Source organism: Anomaloglossus baeobatrachus, chromosome 12, assembly GCF_048569485.1.
Source record: "Anomaloglossus baeobatrachus isolate aAnoBae1 chromosome 12, aAnoBae1.hap1, whole genome shotgun sequence".
Classification (NCBI taxonomy): domain Eukaryota; kingdom Metazoa; phylum Chordata; class Amphibia; order Anura; family Aromobatidae; genus Anomaloglossus; species Anomaloglossus baeobatrachus.
In genome coordinates, this window is record NC_134364.1 from 127,128,250 (window position 1) to 127,146,323 (window position 18,074).

Sequence of the window (18,074 nt, forward strand, 5' to 3'; positions counted from 1 at the left end):
TACCTGTCCTCCATGTGTAGTGTGGGATCTGTCACTCTCTACCTGTCCTCCATGTGTAGTGTGGGGTCTGTCACTCTCTACCTGTCCTCCATGTGTAGTGCGGGGTCTGTCGCTCTCTCCCTGTCCTCCATGTGTAGTGTGGGATCTGTCGCTCTCTCCCTGTCCTCCATGTGCACTGTGGGGTCTGTCACTCTCTACCTGTCCTCCATGTGTAGTGCGGGGTCTGTCACTCTCTACCTGTCCTCCATGTGTAGTGCGGGGTCTGTCACTCTCTACCTGTCCTCCATGTGTAGTGCGGGGTCTGTCACTCTCTACCTGTCCTCCATGTGTAGTGTGGGGTCTGTCGCTCTCTCCCTGTCCTCCATGTGCACTGTGGGGTCTGTCACTCTCTACCTGTCCTCCATGTGTAGTGTGGGGTCTGTCACTCTCTACCTGTCCTCCATGTGCACTGTGGGGTCTGTCACTCTCTACCTGTCCTCCATGTGTAGTGTGGGGTCTGTCGCTCTCTCCCTGTCCTCCATGTGCACTGTGGGGTCTGTCACTCTCTACCTGTCCTCCATGTGTAGTGCGGGGTCTGTCACTCTCTACCTCTCCTCCATGTGTAGTGTGGAGTCTGTCACTCTCTACCTGTCCTCCATGTGTAGTGTGGGGTCTGTCACTCTCTACCTCTCCTCCATGTGTAGTGTGGAGTCTGTCACTCTCTACCTGTCCTCCATGTGCACTGTGGGGTCTGTCACTCTCTACCTGTCCTCCATGTGCACTGTGGGGTCTGTCACTCTCTACCTGTCCTCCATGTGTAGTGTGGGGTCTGTCACTCTCTACCTCTCCTCCATGTGTAGTGTGGAGTCTGTCACTCTCTACCTGTCCTCCATGTGCACTGTGGGGTCTGTCACTCTCTACCTGTCCTCCATGTGCACTGTGGGGTCTGTCACTCTCTACCTGTCCTCCATGTGTAGTGTGGGGTCTGTCACTCTCTACCTCTCCTCCATGTGTAGTGCGGGGTCTGTCACTCTCTACCTCTCCTCCATGTGTAGTGCGGGGTCTGTCACTCTCTACCTGTCCTCCATGTGTAGTGCGGGGTCTGTCACTCTCTACCTCTCCTCCATGTGTAGTGCGGGGTCTGTCACTCTCTACCTCTCCTCCATGTGTAGTGCGGGGTCTGTCACTCTCTACCTCTCCTCCATGTGTAGTGCGGGGTCTGTCACTCTCTACCTGTCCTCCATGTGTAGTGTGGGGTCTGTCACTCTCTACCTCTCCTCCATGTGTAGTGCGGGGTCTGTCACTCTCTACCTCTCCTCCATGTGTAGTGCGGGGTCTGTCACTCTCTACCTGTCCTCCATGTGTAGTGTGGGATCTGTCGCTCTCTACCTGTCCTCCATGTGTAGTGTGGGGTCTGTCACTCTCTACCTGTCCTCCATGTGCACTGTGGGGTCTGTCACTCTCTACCTGTCCTCCATGTGTAGTGTGGGGTCTGTCACTCTCTACCTGTCCTCCATGTGTAGTGTGGGGTCTGTCACTCTCTACCTGTCCTCCATGTGTAGTGCGGGGTCTGTCGCTCTCTACCTGTCCTCCATGTGTAGTGTGGGGTCTGTCGCTCTCTACCTGTCCTCCATGTGTAGTGTGGGGTCTGTCACTCTCTACCTGTCCTCCATGTGTAGTGTGGGGTCTGTCACTCTCTACCTGTCCTCCATGTGTAGTGTGGGGTCTGTCGCTCTCTACCTGTCCTCCATGTGTAGTGCGGGGTCTGTCACTCTCTACCTGTCCTCCATGTGTAGTGTGGGGTCTGTCACTCTCTACCTGTCCTCCATGTGTAGTGCGGGGTCTGTCACTCTCTACCTGTCCTCCATGTGTAGTGTGGGGTCTGTCACTCTCTACCTGTCCTCCATGTGTAGTGTGGGGTCTGTCACTCTCTACCTGTCCTCCATGTGTAGTGCGGGGTCTGTCGCTCTCTACCTGTCCTCCATGTGTAGTGCGGGGTCTGTCGCTCTCTACCTGTCCTCCATGTGTAGTGTGGGGTCTGTCACTCTCTACCTGTCCTCCATGTGTAGTGTGGGGTCTGTCGCTCTCTACCTGTCCTCCATGTGTAGTGCGGGGTCTGTCACTCTCTACCTGTCCTCCATGTGTAGTGTGGGGTCTGTCACTCTCTACCTGTCCTCCATGTGTAGTGCGGGGTCTGTCACTCTTAGACATGGTCGGTTTTGACCTCAGCTGCTGCAGAACCTCTTACCTTTCCCCACCACTTCCTGTACAGTATAATTAGGGGTTAATGCCGCTCACCTCCGGAGTCGTCAGCTGTGGATCCTGCTCCTTCTCTCCATGTTGCGCAATGCTATATAATCCGTCAGTAAATATTGCCGCCAGGTGGTAATGCTGTTGCAATCCATAAATGTGTCAGTAAAGTGTGTGTATTGTGCTGATATCAGTGCGCTCTGCTTCATGTCTGTGTCCTGTAGAGGAATATGATCCGCCGTGTCCTGGAGCGACCCTGCACGCTGGCCATGCTGATCGGCTTCCAATTTGCTTTCATGGTGTATTTCTCATTCGGTGGTCTGCGCAGCCTGGCATCCATCTTTGGACGATCTTCAGAGCCAACATTTGACTATACCCGAACCCACGATGTGTACACCAACCTCACCCGCCTGCAATCCACACACCACCCCAGGACACACGCGGGAGGACTACTGCCATGGTGCCCCGAAAAATCACCATACTTGTGTGAGTAACAGAAATCTACACCTACAATATAACTGCTATAATACTGCCCCTAGAGAAAGGAATATAACTGCTATAATACTGCCCCCTATGTACAAGAATATAACTACTATAATACTGCCCCTATGTAAAAGAATATAAATACTATAATACTGCCCCCTATGTATAAGAATATAACTACTATAATACTGCCCCCTATGTAAAAGAATATAACTACTATAATACTGCCCCCTATGTAAAAGAATATAACTACTATAATACTGCCCCTATATACAAGAATATAACTACTATAATACTGCCCCCTATGTAAAAGAATATAAATACTATAATACTGCTCCAAGTACAAGAATATAACTACTATAATACTGCCCCCTATGTAAAAGAATATAACTACTATAATACTGCCCCTATGTACAAGAATATAACTACTATAATACTGCCCCTATATACAAGAATATATCTACTATAATACTGCCCCTTATGTACAAGAATATAACTACTATAATACTGCCCCCTATGTAAAAGAATATAACTACTATAATACTGCCCCTATATACAAGAATATAACTACTATAATACTGCCCCTATATACAAGAATATAACTACTATAATACTGCCCCTATGTAAAAGAATATAAATACTATAATACTGCTCCAAGTACAAGAATATAACTACTATAATACTGCCCCCTATGTAAAAGAATATAACTACTATAATACTGCCCCTATATACAAGAATATAACTACTATAATACTGCCCCTATATACAAGAATATAACTACTATAATACTGCCCCTATGTAAAAGAATATAAATACTATAATACTGCTCCAAGTACAAGAATATAACTACTATAATACTGCCCCCTATGTAAAAGAATATAACTACTATAATACTGCCCCCTATGTAAAAGAATATAACTACTATAATACTGCCCCCTATGTAAAAGAATATAACTACTATAATACTGCCCCCTATGTAAAAGAATATAACTACTATAATACTGCCCCCTATGTAAAAGAATATAACTACTATAATACTGCCCCCTATGTAAAAGAATATAACTACTATAATACTGCCCCTATGTACAAGAATATAACTACTATAATACTGCTCCTATGTACAAGAATATAACTACTATAATACTGCTCCTATGTACGATAATATAACTACTATAATACTGCTCCTATGTACAAGAATATAACTGCTATAATACTGCTCCTATGTACAAGAATATAACTACTATAATACTGCTCCTATGTACAAGAATATAACTACTATAATACTGCTCCTATGTACAAGAATATATCTACTATAATACTGCCCCTTATGTACAAGAATATAACTACTATAATACTGCCCCCTATGTACAAGAATAAAACTACTATAATACTGCCCCCTGTGTAAAAGAATATAACTACTATAATACTGCCCCCTATGTACAAGAATAAAACTACTATAATACTGCCCCCTGTGTAAAAGAATATAACTACTATAATACTGCCCCCTATGTACAAGAATATAACTACTATAATACTGCCCCCTATGTACAAGAATATAGCTACTATAATACTGCCCCCTATGTACAAGAATATAACTACTATAATACTGCTCCTATGTACAAAAATATAACTACTATAATACTGCCCCTATATACAATAATATAACTACTATAATACTGCCCCTATGTACAAGAATAGAACTACTACAATACTGCTCCTATATAAAAGAATATAACTACTATAATACTGCCCCCTATGTACAAGAATATAACTACTATAATACTGCCTCTATGTACAAGAATATAACTACTATAATACTGCCCCCTATGTACAAGAATATAACTACTATAATACTGCCCCTATGTACAAGAATATAACTACTATAATACTGCCCCCTATGTACAAGAATATAACTACTATAATACTGCCCCTATGTACAAGAATATAACTACTATAATACTGCCCCTATGTACAAGAATATAACTACTATAATGCTGCCCACTATGTACAAGAATATAACTACTATAATACTGCCCCTATGTACAAGAATATAACTACTATAATACTGCCCTTATGTACAAGAATATAACTACTATAATACTGCCCCTATGTACAAGAATATAACTACTATAATACTGCCCCTATGTACAAGAATATAACTACTATAATACTGCCCCTATGTACAGGAATATAACTACTATAATACTGCCCCTATATACAAGAATATAACTACTATAATACTGCCCCTATGTACAGGAATATAACTACTATAATACTGCCCCCTATGTACAAGAATATAACTGCTATAATACTGCCCCCTATATACAAGAATATAACTACTATACTGCCCGTGTGTACATGAGTTGATGGTGTTTCCCCCCAGTGGGTCCTATAACCGTCACCTTTAGTCGGGTTCCCAGCTCCCGACGGATACAGGAGAAGAATCCCTTGGTGACAGTGGGTGGGAGGTACCAACCACCGAACTGTGAGTCGCGACATAAAACCGCTGTGATCATCCCTCACCGGAACCGGGAGAAGCACCTGCGGCACCTGCTCTACTACCTGCACCCGTTCTTGCAGCGCCAGCAGCTCCAGTATGGCATCTACATCATACACCAGGTAGGAGCTCCCGCTTTCGCGTTCCTCCAACGTTCCGTGTTTTTGTGCCTCGCGCCTCACATCCCCCTTGTTTTGTAGTCCGGGAACTCAACCTTCAATCGGGCTAAGCTCCTTAACGTTGGGGTGAAGGAGGCCATGAAGGATGAGGACTGGGACTGCCTCTTCCTCCATGATGTGGATCTGGTCCCGGAGAATGACCACAACCTGTATGTATGTGACCCCTGGAGCCCCAAGCATGCCTCCATCGCCATGAACAAGTTTAGCTACAGGTGAGGAGCGCGGCCAACTCCGGAGGGGCGCTTGTTGAATTTGATATGAGGCTTCCTTTAGAGTTTGTCTTGAGACTAATAGTGGCTGCATGTCTTCCGAGCATATCCATGCTGTGCTGCTCCGGGGGAGGTACGGATGTAATCATTGGTAGGGTGAGGGGTGTGGATAAGTGCGCTGCTCTGCCATCTGCACTGACTACATCACCACCTCTACCCTGATATCAGCCCCATATTCATCATCTGCTTCACCCCACAGCCTCCCGTATCCACAGTATTTTGGGGGAGTGTCCGCTCTAACCCCTGAACAATACATGAAGATGAATGGCTTCCCCAATGAGTACTGGGGGTGGGGAGGCGAGGACGATGATATCGCCACCAGGTAGGCGCACACATCAGAGTATCTTATCATATTGTGTAATATTCTCTTCCGAGGGTCTAGAATATTGGTAAAGTAGTGTGTACAGGCTTTCACCCTACAAGTATGTATTATGCCTCAGGATAGCCCCTATTTTGAAATTTGTCAGTCATCTTGGTGAGACAATCCTTTAAGATGTCATCCCTCGCAATATGTGTAACACGAAGATACTGACTATATGGTAATGACCATAACATGATCGCTTTTAGATAAGCCAATGGAAATTTTATATCCTTGTCAAGTTGATTCAGATATTCATATAATTGGGCTTTGAAACTATGTCAGAGGAGAAGGATGTTTTCTATATACCTTCACAACCCCAAGACATGTCAGAAATGGTGGGGTACATAGACAAAATCCTCCTCCAAGGATGCCATAACAATATTGGCATGTGCAGGCATCATGTTCGCACCCATCGCGGTTCCACATTGATTTACATATAAGTTATTACCAAATAGGAAATAAGAAGGGGATCTCCACAGTGCGGTGATCGTAAGGGTTAATATGTATTATCTCTTGGCTTCTTGTATTATCACGTAGAGATTTAATCTTCCTCATGATATCAAACTTAGGAGACATTTTCGGCTTTACCTCCGAATCACAAGCTTGGCTCCACGTGGGGCTTTTTTGGGACTGTTTTAATGAAGTGAGTTGCTTTCAAAGTGATGTATTCAAGTGTCTCACCACCAAAATATCCACGCTGCACTGTAGTTACTCTTGCTCTGTCTTTCTCGCTGTCTCGTTCTCTCCTTTCCTCTCTTGCTGTCTCGTTCTCTCCTTTCCTCTCTCGCTGTCTCGTTCTCTCCTTTCCTCTCTCGCTGTCTCGTTCTCTCTTTTCCTCTCGCTGTCTCGTTCTCTCCTTTCCTCTCTCGCTGTCTCGTTCTCTCCTTTCCTCTCTCGCTGTCTCGTTCTCTCCTTTCCTCTCTCGCTGTCTCGTTCTCTCCTTTCCTCTTGCTGTCTCGTTCTCTCCTTTCCTCTTGCTGTCTCGTTCTCTCCTTTCCTCTTGCTGTCTCGTTCTCTCCTTTCCTCTTGCTGTCTCGTTCTCTCCTTTCCTCTCTCGCTGTCTCGTTCTCTCCTTTCCTCTCTCGCTGTCTCGTTCTCTCCTTTCCTCTCTCGCTGTCTCGTTCTCTCCTTTCCTCTCTCGCTGTCTCGTTCTCTCCTTTCCTCTCTCGCTGTCTCGTTCTCTCCTTTCCTCTCTCGCTGTCTCGTTCTCTCCTTTCCTCTCTCGCTGTCTCGTTCTCTCCTTTCCTCTCTCGCTGTCTCGTTCTCTCCTTTCCTCTCTCGCTGTCTCGTTCTCTCTTTTCCTCTCGCTGTCTCGTTCTCTCCTTTCCTCTCTCGCTGTCTCGTTCTCTCCTTTCCTCTCTCGCTGTCTCGTTCTCTCCTTTCCTCTCTCGCTGTCTCGTTCTCTCCTTTCCTCTCTCGCTGTCTCGTTCTCTCCTTTCCTCTCTCGCTGTCTCGTTCTCTCCTTTCCTCTCTCGCTGTCTCGTTCTCTCTTTTCCTCTCGCTGTCTCGTTCTCTCCTTACCTCTCTCGCTGTCTCGTTCTCTCCTTACCTCTCTCGCTGTCTCGTTCTCTCCTTTCCTCTCTCGCTGTCTCGTTCTCTCCTTTCCTCTCTCGCTGTCTCGTTCTCTCCTTTCCTCTCTCGCTGTCTCGTTCTCTCCTTTCCTCTCTCGCTGTCTCGTTCTCTCCTTACCTCTCTCGCTGTCTCGTTCTCTCCTTACCTCTCTCGCTGTCTCGTTCTCTCCTTACCTCTCTCGCTGTCTCGTTCTCTCCTTTCCTCTCTCGCTGTCTCGTTCTCTCCTTTCCTCTCTCGCTGTCTCGTCCTCTCCTTTCCTCTCTCGCTGTCTCGTTCTCTCCTTTCCTCTCTCGCTGTCTCGTTCTCTCCTTTCCTCTCTCGCTGTCTCGTTCTCTCTTTTCCTCTCGCTGTCTCGTTCTCTCCTTACCTCTCTCGCTGTCTCGTTCTCTCCTTACCTCTCTCGCTGTCTCGTTCTCTCCTTACCTCTCTCGCTGTCTCGTTCTCTCCTTACCTCTCTCGCTGTCTCGTTCTCTCCTTTCCTCTCTCGCTGTCTCGTTCTCTCCTTTCCTCTCTCGCTGTCTCGTTCTCTCCTTTCCTCTCTCGCTGTCTCGTTCTCTCTTTTCCTCTCGCTGTCTCGTTCTCTCTTTTCCTCTCGCTGTCTCGTTCTCTCTTTTCCTCTCGCTGTCTCGTTCTCTCTTTTCCTCTCGCTGTCTCGTTCTCTCTTTTCCTCTCGCTGTCTCGTTCTCTCCTTTCCTCTCTCGCTGTCTCGTTCTCTCCTTTCCTCTCTCGCTGTCTCGTTCTCTCCTTTCCTCTCTCGCTGTCTCGTTCTCTCCTTTCCTCTCTCGCTGTCTCGTTCTCTCTTTTCCTCTCGCTGTCTCGTTCTCTCCTTACCTCTCTCGCTGTCTCGTTCTCTCCTTACCTCTCTCGCTGTCTCGTTCTCTCCTTTCCTCTTGCTGTCTCGTTCTCTCCTTTTCTCTTGCTGTCTCGTTCTCTCCTTTTCTCTCTCTGTCTTGTTCTCTCCTTTCCTCTCTCGCTCTCTCGTTCTCTCCTTTTCTCTCGCTGTCTCGTTCTCTCCTTTTCTCTCTCTGTCTTGTTCTCTCCTTTCCTCTCTCGTTCTCTCTTTTCCTCTCGCTGTCTCGTTCTCTCCTTTCCTCTCTCGTTCTCTCGTTTCCTCTCGCTGTCTCGTTTCCTCTCGCTGTCTTGTTCTCTCTCGCGGTCTCGTTCTCTCTTTTCCTCTCGCTGTCTCGTTCTCTCCTTTCCTCTCTCGCTGTCTCGTTCTCTCCTTTCCTCTCTCGTTCTCTCCTTTCCTCTCTCGCTGTCTTGTTCTCTCCTTTCCTCTCTTGCTGTCTCGTTCTCTCCTTTCCTCTCTTGCTGTCTCGTTCTCTCCTTTCCTCTCTCGTTCTCTCCTTTCCTCTTGCTGTCTCGTTCTCTCCTTTCCTCTCTCGCTGTCTCGTTCTCTCCTTTCCTCTCTCGCTGTCTCGTTCTCTCCTTTCCTCTCTCGCTGTCTCGTTCTCTCCTTTCCTCTCTCGCTGTCTCGTTCTCTCCTTTCCTCTCTCGCTGTCTCGTTCTCTCCTTTCCTCTCTCGCTGTCTCGTTCTCTCCTTTCCTCTCTCGCTGTCTCGTTCTCTCCTTTCCTCTCTCGCTGTCTCGTTCTCTCCTTTCCTCTCTCGCTGTCTCGTTCTCTCCTTTCCTCTCTCGCTGTCTCGTTCTCTCCTTTCCTCTCTCGCTGTCTCGTTCTCTCCTTTCCTCTCTCGCTGTCTCGTTCTCTCCTTTCCTCTCTCGCTGTCTCGTTCTCTCCTTTCCTCTCTCGCTGTCTCGTTCTCTCCTTTCCTCTTGCTGTCTCGTTCTCTCCTTTCCTCTCTCGCTGTCTCGTTCTCTCCTTTCCTCTCGCTGTCTCGTTCTCTCCTTTCCTCTCGCTGTCTCGTTCTCTCCTTTCCTCTCTCGCTGTCTCGTTCTCTCCTTTCCTCTCTCGCTCTCTCGTTCTCTCCTTTCCTCTCTCGCTCTCTCGTTCTCTCCTTTCCTCTCTTGCTGTCTCATTCTCTCCTTTCCTCTCTTGCTGTCTCGTTCTCTCCTTTCCTCTCTCGTTCTCTCCTTTCCTCTCTCGCTGTCTCGTTCTCTCCTTTCCTCTCTCGCTGTCTCGTTCTCTCCTTTCCTCTCTCGCTGTCTCGTTCTCTCCTTTCCTCTCTCGCTGTCTCGTTCTCTCCTTTCCTCTCTCGCTGTCTCGTTCTCTCCTTTCCTCTCTCGCTGTCTCGTTCTCTCCTTTCCTCTCTCGCTGTCTCGTTCTCTCCTTTCCTCTCTCGCTGTCTCGTTCTCTCCTTTCCTCTCTCGCTGTCTCGTTCTCTCCTTTCCTCTCTCGCTGTCTCGTTCTCTCCTTTCCTCTCTCGCTGTCTCGTTCTCTCCTTTCCTCTCTCGCTGTCTCGTTCTCTCCTTTCCTCTTGCTGTCTCGTTCTCTCCTTTCCTCTCTCGCTGTCTCGTTCTCTCCTTTCCTCTCGCTGTCTCGTTCTCTCCTTTCCTCTCGCTGTCTCGTTCTCTCCTTTCCTCTCTCGCTGTCTCGTTCTCTCCTTTCCTCTCTCGCTCTCTCGTTCTCTCCTTTCCTCTCTCGCTCTCTCGTTCTCTCCTTTCCTCTCTTGCTGTCTCATTCTCTCCTTTCCTCTCTTGCTGTCTCGTTCTCTCCTTTCCTCTCTCGTTCTCTCCTTTCCTCTCTCGCTGTCTCGTTCTCTCCTTTCCTCTCTCGCTGTCTCGTTCTCTCCTTTCCTCTCTCGCTGTCTCGTTCTCTCCTTTCCTCTCGCTGTCTCGTTCTCTCCTTTCCTCTCGCTGTCTCGTTCTCTCCTTTCCTCTCTCGCTCTCTCGTTCTCTCCTTTCCTCTCTCGCTCTCTCGTTCTCTCCTTTTCTCTCGCTGTCTTGTTCTCTCCTTTTCTCTCGCTGTCTCGTTCTCTCCTTTCCTCTCTTGCTGTCTCATTCTCTCCTTTCCTCTCTTGCTGTCTCGTTCTCTCCTTTCCTCTCTCGTTCTCTCCTTTCCTCTCTCGCTGTCTCGTTCTCTCCTTTCCTCTCTCGCTGTCTCGTTCTCTCCTTTCCTCTCTCGCTGTCTCGTTCTCTCCTTTCCTCTCTCGCTGTCTCGTTCTCTCCTTTCCTCTCTCGCTGTCTCGTTCTCTCCTTTCCTCTCGCTGTCTCGTTCTCTCCTTTCCTCTCGCTGTCTCGTTCTCTCCTTTCCTCTCTCGCTGTCTCGTTCTCTCCTTACCTCTCTCGCTGTCTCGTTCTCTCCTTTCCTCTCTCGCTCTCTCGTTCTCTCCTTTTCTCTCGCTGTCTTGTTCTCTCCTTTTCTCTCGCTGTCTCGTTCTCTCCTTTTCTCTTGCTGTCTCGTTCTCTCCTTTTCTCTTGCTGTCTCGTTCTCTCCTTTTCTCTTGCTGTCTCGTTCTCTCCTTTCCTCTCGCTGTCTAGTTCTCTCCTTTCCTCTCGATGTCTTGTTCTCTCCTTTCCTCTTGCTGTCTCGTTCTCTCTTTTCCTCTCGCGGTCTCGTTCTCTCTTCCTCTTGCTGTCTCGTTCTCTCTCGCTGTCTTGTTCTCTCTCGCGGTCTCCTTTCCTCTCGCTGTCTCGTTCTCTCCTTTCCTCTCGATGTCTTGTTCTCTCCTTTCCTCTTGCTGTCTCGTTCTCTCCTTTCCTCTCGCTGTCTCGTTCTCTCCTTTCCTCTCGCTGTCTCGTTCTCTCCTTTCCTCTCGCTGTCTCGTTCTCTCCTTTCCTCTCTCGTTCTCTCGTTTCCTCTCGCTGTCTCGTTTCCTCTCGCTGTCTTGTTCTCTCTCGCTGTCTCGTTCTCTCTCGCGGTCTCGTTCTCTCTCGCTGTCTCGTTCTCTCCTTTCCTCTCTCGTTCTCTCGTTTCCTCTCGCGGTCTCGTTTCCTCTCGCTGTCTCGTTTCCTCTCGCTGTCTTGTTCTCTCTCGCGGTCTCGTTCTCTCCTTTCCTCTCGCTGTCTCGTTCTCTCGTTTCCTCTCGCTGTCTTGTTCTCTCTCGCTGTCTTGTTCTCTCTCGCGGTCTCGTTTCCTCTCGCTGTCTCGTTCTCTCGTTTCCTCTCGCTGTCTCGTTCTCTCGTTTCCTCTCGCTGTCTCGTTCTCTCGTTTCCTCTTGCTGTCTTGTTCTCTCCTTTCCTCTTGCTGTCTTGTTCTCTCCTTTCCTCTTGCTGTCTCGTTCTCTCTCGCGGTCTCGTTCTCTCTCGCGGTCTCGTTCTCTCTCGCTGTCTCGTTCTCTCTCGCTGTCTCGTTCTCTCTCGCGGTCTCGTTCTCTCTCGCTGTCTCGTTCTCTCTCGCTGTCTCGTTCTCTCTCGCGGTCTCGTTCTCTCTCGCGGTCTCGTTCTCTCTCGCGGTCTCGTTCTCTCTCGTTCTCTCGTTCTCTCTCGCGGTCTCGTTCTCTCTCGCTGTCTCGTTCTCTCTCGCGGTCTCGTTCTCTCTCGCGGTCTCGTTCTCTCTCGCTGTCTCGTCCTCTCTCGCTGTCTCGTTCTCTCTCGCGGTCTCGTTCTCTCTCGCTGTCTCGTTCTCTCTCGCGGTCTCGTTCTCTCTCGCGGTCTCGTTCTCTCTCGCGGTCTCGTTCTCTCTCGCTGTCTCGTTCTCTCTCGCGGTCTCGTTCTCTCTCGCGGTCTCGTTCTCTCTCGCGGTCTCGTTCTCTCTCGCGGTCTCGTTCTCTCTCGCGGTCTCGTTCTCTCTCGCGGTCTCGTTCTCTCTCGCGGTCTCGTTCTCTCTCGCTGTCTCGTTCTCTCTCGCTGTCTTGTTCTCTCTCGCTGTCTTGTTCTCTCTCGCGGTCTCGTTTCCTGTCGCTGTCTCGTTCTCTCCTTTCCTCTCTCGCTGTCTCGTTCTCTCTCGCGGTCTCGTTCTCTCTGCTTTTTTCCTGTGTGATACTGTGGCTGAGCTGTGTGTCTCCTCCTCCAGGCCCGGCCCCTTTCCCGGTAGGGGCAGTACAGTGTGGCGTTCCCTGTAGGTGCAGTGCCGTACCCCTCCTGCAGGTGTCACTCTTACTCTGCGGTTCTGATCCGCTGTGTCTCTGCGCAGGGTCCGTCTGGCAGGAATGAAGATCGGCCGCCCTCCCGTGTCCGTGGGCCATTACAAGATGGTGAAGCACAAGGGCGACAGGGGAAATGAGGAGAACCCTCACCGGTGAGGAGCACAACTCCCATCCTCCTCCTCTACATATGCGTTCCCTTCATCACACCCATAGACCGGCGCTGATGGTGTTCCTGACACCAATACACTGTAACAGACCTTCAGCTGTGAGACATATTAGGTCAGGGGCTGTAAACAAGGTTTCCATTCATTGACAGCAAGCAGAGCGGTGATAGGACATGTTCTGTGGAGTCTCTGAGGAGGCTCCGGGGATAGCGAGCACGAAAGTCTGTAATGAGATCAGAGAGTGAAAGGGAAGAATGGAGGGATGATCCGGATCAGAGGGATCCTGAGCCTGACATCAGCGCGGAGGGGCCGGCTGTGCACCGACATCCCATAATGCACTGGTGCCGCACTACAGCTCCCACAATGCTCTGCAGCATGACAGCTATCAGCGAAGCAGCAGGACTGTGGTTATTAAAGGGAAGGTGTGGTAAAAAAAAAAAAAAGTATTAATGTTTTGTTTAAATAATATTTGTTTTTAATTGAGAAAAATATAAAAAAAAACCTAAAAGTTTGATATTTTCCACTCTTAAACACTAGGGGCAGCAGCTGCTGAAATCCTGCTGTAGAGCTACTGTAGAACCAGCTCACATTACAGCTGCAGTAAAGTGGGCGGAGTCTGCTCTCCTGTGTGTGATGTCACCTCCCCCTCCCAATCTGGGGGTTAAGAGAGAATGAAGTTGAGGATCACAGTGCGGAGCCATGTTGTTGGTGACAGCAAAGTGATCCTAATGTCTAAAGTGTCACCAAGGCCCGCTGCAGAGTGCCCCACTGTATACTGCACCACACTGTATCCCAATGCCCCACTGACTGTCTCCCTACGCCTCACTGTATCCCGTGCCCCCATATACTGTGCTGCCAGCCGGGATCGGAGGTCTGAGGTGACATGCGACGAGGAGGGGTGCGCTGTAGTGCAGTGCCGCTCAGGCTGTAGATGTCAGCCGTGATTACCGTTCCAAGCCGCATGCACTCTCCTCAGACTTGCGACCCCGGCAGCCTGTCCGGTCAACGATCACAGTACATATCGGCGAACAGCGGAGGCCCAAGGTGAGCACACGCGGGAAGGGGGGTGAGCGTCAGAGTGGGGGGAGGGGGAGCGTCAGAGTGCGGGGTGATTGAGCATCAGAGTGGGGGGAGGGGGAGCGGCAGAGTGGGGGGAGGGGGAGCGGCAGAGTATGGGGAGGGGGAGCGGCAGAGTGGGGAGCAGCACGCCAGGATCAGTTTTGGTGCAATCACCGCTGCCCGGCAGGTGACGGGGGAAGGTGCAGCACACAGCATACGTTGTGAGCTCCACAACAATGGCGCTGATCTCCTCCCTCTGCTGTGATCTGGAGCTGTCCTGTATTAAGTATAGGGTCGCAGCCTGACCACGGTCTTCTATGCACAGGGCGCTGCCATAAAGGAGGTGAGCAAGTGTCATTACTCACAGCAAAGCCAAGATGGCCGCCCCCAGGGCTTCAGTAACACTAGAATTAAATAACTAAATAAACAGTGAGTTTAATTTTTTATTAAAAATACTTGATTTCATAATCACTATTATTATTACAGAAATAAAAAACGCGACACCTTCCCTTTAAGGAACTACAGCTCTGGATGTATAAGATGTATTAACCTGGCTCTAGCATAGGGAGTGCAGCTCTGGAGTGACAACATAGGCTTTGGCATAATATGATTCCGCTTAAAGGGCCGGTACCCCAGTATTATGTCTCATCCGTGTTGCCCCTTTCCCCGCAGGTTCGACCTTCTCATCCGCACGCAGAGGATGTGGACTCAGGACGGGATGAACTCGCTGACCTACACGCTCCTGTCCAGAGAGCTGGAAGCCCTGTACACAAACCTGACGGTGGACATCGGCATGGACCCCAGATCCCAGAAGCCCCTGAGAACCAGGGGCCCCACCCCCCCACCGGTGAGGACGCACAGTAACAGCAGCGCCGGCGGCAGTGGTGGCTCCACCCGGGGAAGATTAACTGTATCTGTCCAGTCTTCCATCAACAATTCCGCGGCGGCGGCCACTGCCCAGGCAACAGTCCCCTCCAAGGTCCGGCAGGAGGTAAGGGAGAGTAAAGCCTCTGCTGCCCCCCGGGGACAGAACCCCTCAGCTACAGAATTCCCGAAACGGAGGCGACTGAGGAGCCGGAAAAACACAACCAAGACGACAGTCAGCGAGCAGGCCGACGTCCAGAGGAGGCCGCACAACCAGACTGCTCGGAGCAGACCCTCCGCGGCCCCTCATCTCTGAGCGCCATTACCCTCCACCTCTGTGCTGGTGCACAGGACACATTACGTACAGGGATTTCCAGTGTATGCACTGGTGCAGATAACATTGTGACAGAAGCTACACGCGGTCAGTCTCACCCTCCGGGAGAATGTGGCCATCAGCCCCGGCCCAGGGGGCTACTGTCCTGTGATTCCCCTCCCCCACTGAGTGCCTCATTGCACAAGGAGAATCAGAATTCACTGTGACGTCAGCTGCTGTATATTCGTGTGCCAGTGGTGTACCACTCCTCCGTGCTGCTGACAGTGCCTGGGGTGTGCCACTCCTCCGTGCTGCTGACAGTGCCTGGGGTGTGCCACTCCTCCGTGCTGCTGACAGTGCCTGGGGTGGACCGCTCCTCCCGTGCTGCTGACAGTGCCTGGGGTGTACCGCTCCTCCCGTGCTGCTGACAGTGCCTGGGGTGTACCGCTCCTCTCGTGCTGCTGACAGTGCCTGGGGTGTACCGCTCCTCCCGTGTAGCTGACAGTGCCTGGGGTGTACCGCTCCTCCCTGTGCTGCTGACAGTGCCTGGGGTGTACCGCTCCTCCCTGTGCTGCTGACAGTGCCTGGGGTGTACCGCTCCTCCCTGTGCTGCTGACAGTGCCTGGGGTGTACTGCTCCTCCGGTGCTGCTGACAGTACCTGGGATGTACCGCTAATCCGGTGCTGCTGACAGTGCCTGGGGTGTACCGCTCCTCCGGTGCTGCTGACAGTACCTGGGATGTACCGCTCCTCCGGTGCTGCTGACAGTGCCTGGGGTGTACCGCTCCTCTCGTGCTGCTGACAGTATCTGGGGTGTACCGCTCCTCTCGTGCTGCTGACAGTATCTGGGGTGTACCGCTCCTCTCGTGCTGCTGACAGTGCCTGGGGTGTACCGCTCCTCCGGTGCTGCTGACAGTACCTGGGGTGTACCGCTCCTCTCGTGCTGCTGACAGTACCTGGGGTGTACCGCTCCTCTCGTGCTGCTGACAGTGCCTGGGGTGTACCGCTCCTCCGGTGCTGCTGACAGTGCCTGGGGTGTACCGCTCCTCCCGTGCTGCTGACAGTGCCTGGGGTGTACCGCTCCTCTCGTGCTGCTGACAGTGCCTGGGGTGTACCGCTCCTCCCGTGCTGCTGACAGTACCTGGGGTGTACCGTTCCTCCCGTGCTGCTGACAGTGCCTGGGGTGTACCGCTCCTCCGGTGCTGCTGACAGTGCCTGGGGTGTACCGCTCGTCCCGTGCTGCTAACAGTGCCTGGAGTGTACCGCTCCTCTCGTGCTGCTGACAGTGCCTGGGGTGTACCGCTCCTCCAGTGCTGCTGACAGTGCCTGGGGTGTACCGCTCGTCCCGTGCTGCTAACAGTGCCTGGAGTGTACCGCTCCTCTCGTGCTGCTGACAGTGCCTGGGGTGTACCGCTCCTCTCGTGCTGCTGACAGTGCCTGGGGTGTACCGCTCCTCTCGTGCTGCTGACAGTGCCTGGGGTGTACCGCTCCTCTCGTGCTGCTGACAGTATCTGGGGTGTACCGCTCCTCTCGTGCTGCTGACAGTGCCTGGGGTGTACCGCTCCTCCCGTGCTGCTGACAGTGCCTGGGGTGTACCGCTCCTCCCGTGCTGCTGACAGTGCCTGGGGTGTACCGCTCCTCCCGTGCTGCTGACAGTGCCTGGGGTGTACCGCTCCTCCCGTGCTGCTGACAGTGCCTGGGGTGTACCGCTCCTCTCGTGCTGCTGACAGTGCCTGGGGTGTACCGCTCCTCTCGTGCTGCTGACAGTGCCTGGGGTGTACCGCTCCTCTCGTGCTGCTGACAGTATCTGGGGTGTACCGCTCCTCTCGTGCTGCTGACAGTGCCTGGGGTGTACCGCTCCTCCCGTGCTGCTGACAGTGCCTGGGGTGTACCGCTCCTCCCGTGCTGCTGACAGTGCCTGGGGTGTACCGCTCCTCTCGTGCTGCTGACAGACTCTCGCCATTGCTGTGAGTGACAGTATTTCTTCCAAGTGTTTCTGGTGCCCGCCGCCGCTTTCATTGCCTCATGTGATCGTCCACCACAAATATTTTATTATTATTCTATTTATGAACTCGGAGACGCTGGATGAGTGGCGGGACGGCGGGATGTGACCGCTCAGGGTCGCCGGACACTGGTTGTGTTTTTTGTGTGCAGTTTCATTAAATTATTACATGAGATTTGCATCGTCTCTTATTCCCAAAATGGTCCCCCATGGCATGCTGGGAGTTGTAGTCACATTAAAGTGAGAGATCTCACTAAAGAAGTGAGAGTGTTACTCAACCGCCCTTGCAAGATGTAGAAGATGATGTGCTCTGCCCCTAGTGGTCATATCATGGCGGGTGCAGCTCTGTTCTGGGAAGGTGGCAGAATCGTGTACGATCCTCACCATGGTGCTGTCCTCAGACGTGGATGAGATGTCCAAAACCCTGGAGGAAAAAGTAACAGGACACTGACGCTCAGTGTCACTGACGCTCAGTGTCACTGACGCTCAGTGTCACTGACGCTCAGTGTCACTGACGCTCCGTGTACAGGATAATGAAATCTACACAGAATATGACCTCCACTTTGTAGAGGGTATAGTTCATAAATGCAACAGTGTCCTTCCTTATGAACTATATCCTCTACAGCAGGGGTGAGGAACCTCCCGCCCGCGACCGCATGCGGCCCCCGAAGACTTTTTATGCGGCCCCTGGGCACATTCTCGGAGACTGCAGTACGGTAACCACGGTTGTCGGCTGCCGACCCTTTAAATGACAATGTGTGGCCTGTGTCAGCGTGCTGAGGACGTAGGTTGTGGGCGGGGTACGCATGAGATGTGCTGCGTTCCCGTCCCACAGAAGAAGAGGAACGGCAGGTTTACTGGCCTCCCAGCTGTAAGTGCTGTGAGCCTCCTGCCTCCCGCTGCTCTGTATGCCTCCCCCCCCAGTGCTGTGTGTGCCTCCCCCCCAGTGCTGTATGTGCCCCCCCCTAGTGCTGTGTGTGCCTCCCCCCCCCAGTGCTGTGTGTGCCTCCCCCCAGTGCTGTGTGTGCCTCCCCCCCAGTGCTGTGTGCCTCCCCCCCAGTGCTGTGTGTGCCTCCCCCCCAGTGCTGTGTGTGCCTCCCCCCCAGTGCTGTGTGTGCCTCCCCCCCAGTGCTGTGTGTGCCTCCCCCCCAGTGCTGTG

General features: G+C 51.4%; 1 protein-coding gene across 2 annotated transcripts in view; it reads left to right on the top strand.

Annotated features, from left to right (window-relative positions):
* Window positions 1-17,090, top strand: part of B4GALT3 (beta-1,4-galactosyltransferase 3) — a 41,291-nt gene extending 24,201 nt beyond the window's left edge. For both annotated transcript variants that reach the window (XM_075330200.1, XM_075330201.1), the window contains 6 exons: window positions 2,454-2,715; window positions 5,096-5,331; window positions 5,410-5,600; window positions 5,857-5,979; window positions 12,562-12,666; window positions 14,410-17,090. In XM_075330200.1, the coding sequence (XP_075186315.1) occupies window positions 2,454-2,715; window positions 5,096-5,331; window positions 5,410-5,600; window positions 5,857-5,979; window positions 12,562-12,666; window positions 14,410-14,917 (1,425 nt within the window). In that variant the 3' untranslated portion in view covers window positions 14,918-17,090. The remainder of the gene's footprint in view (window positions 1-2,453; window positions 2,716-5,095; window positions 5,332-5,409; window positions 5,601-5,856; window positions 5,980-12,561; window positions 12,667-14,409) is intronic.
* The last annotated feature ends 984 nt before the right edge of the window (window positions 17,091-18,074 follow it).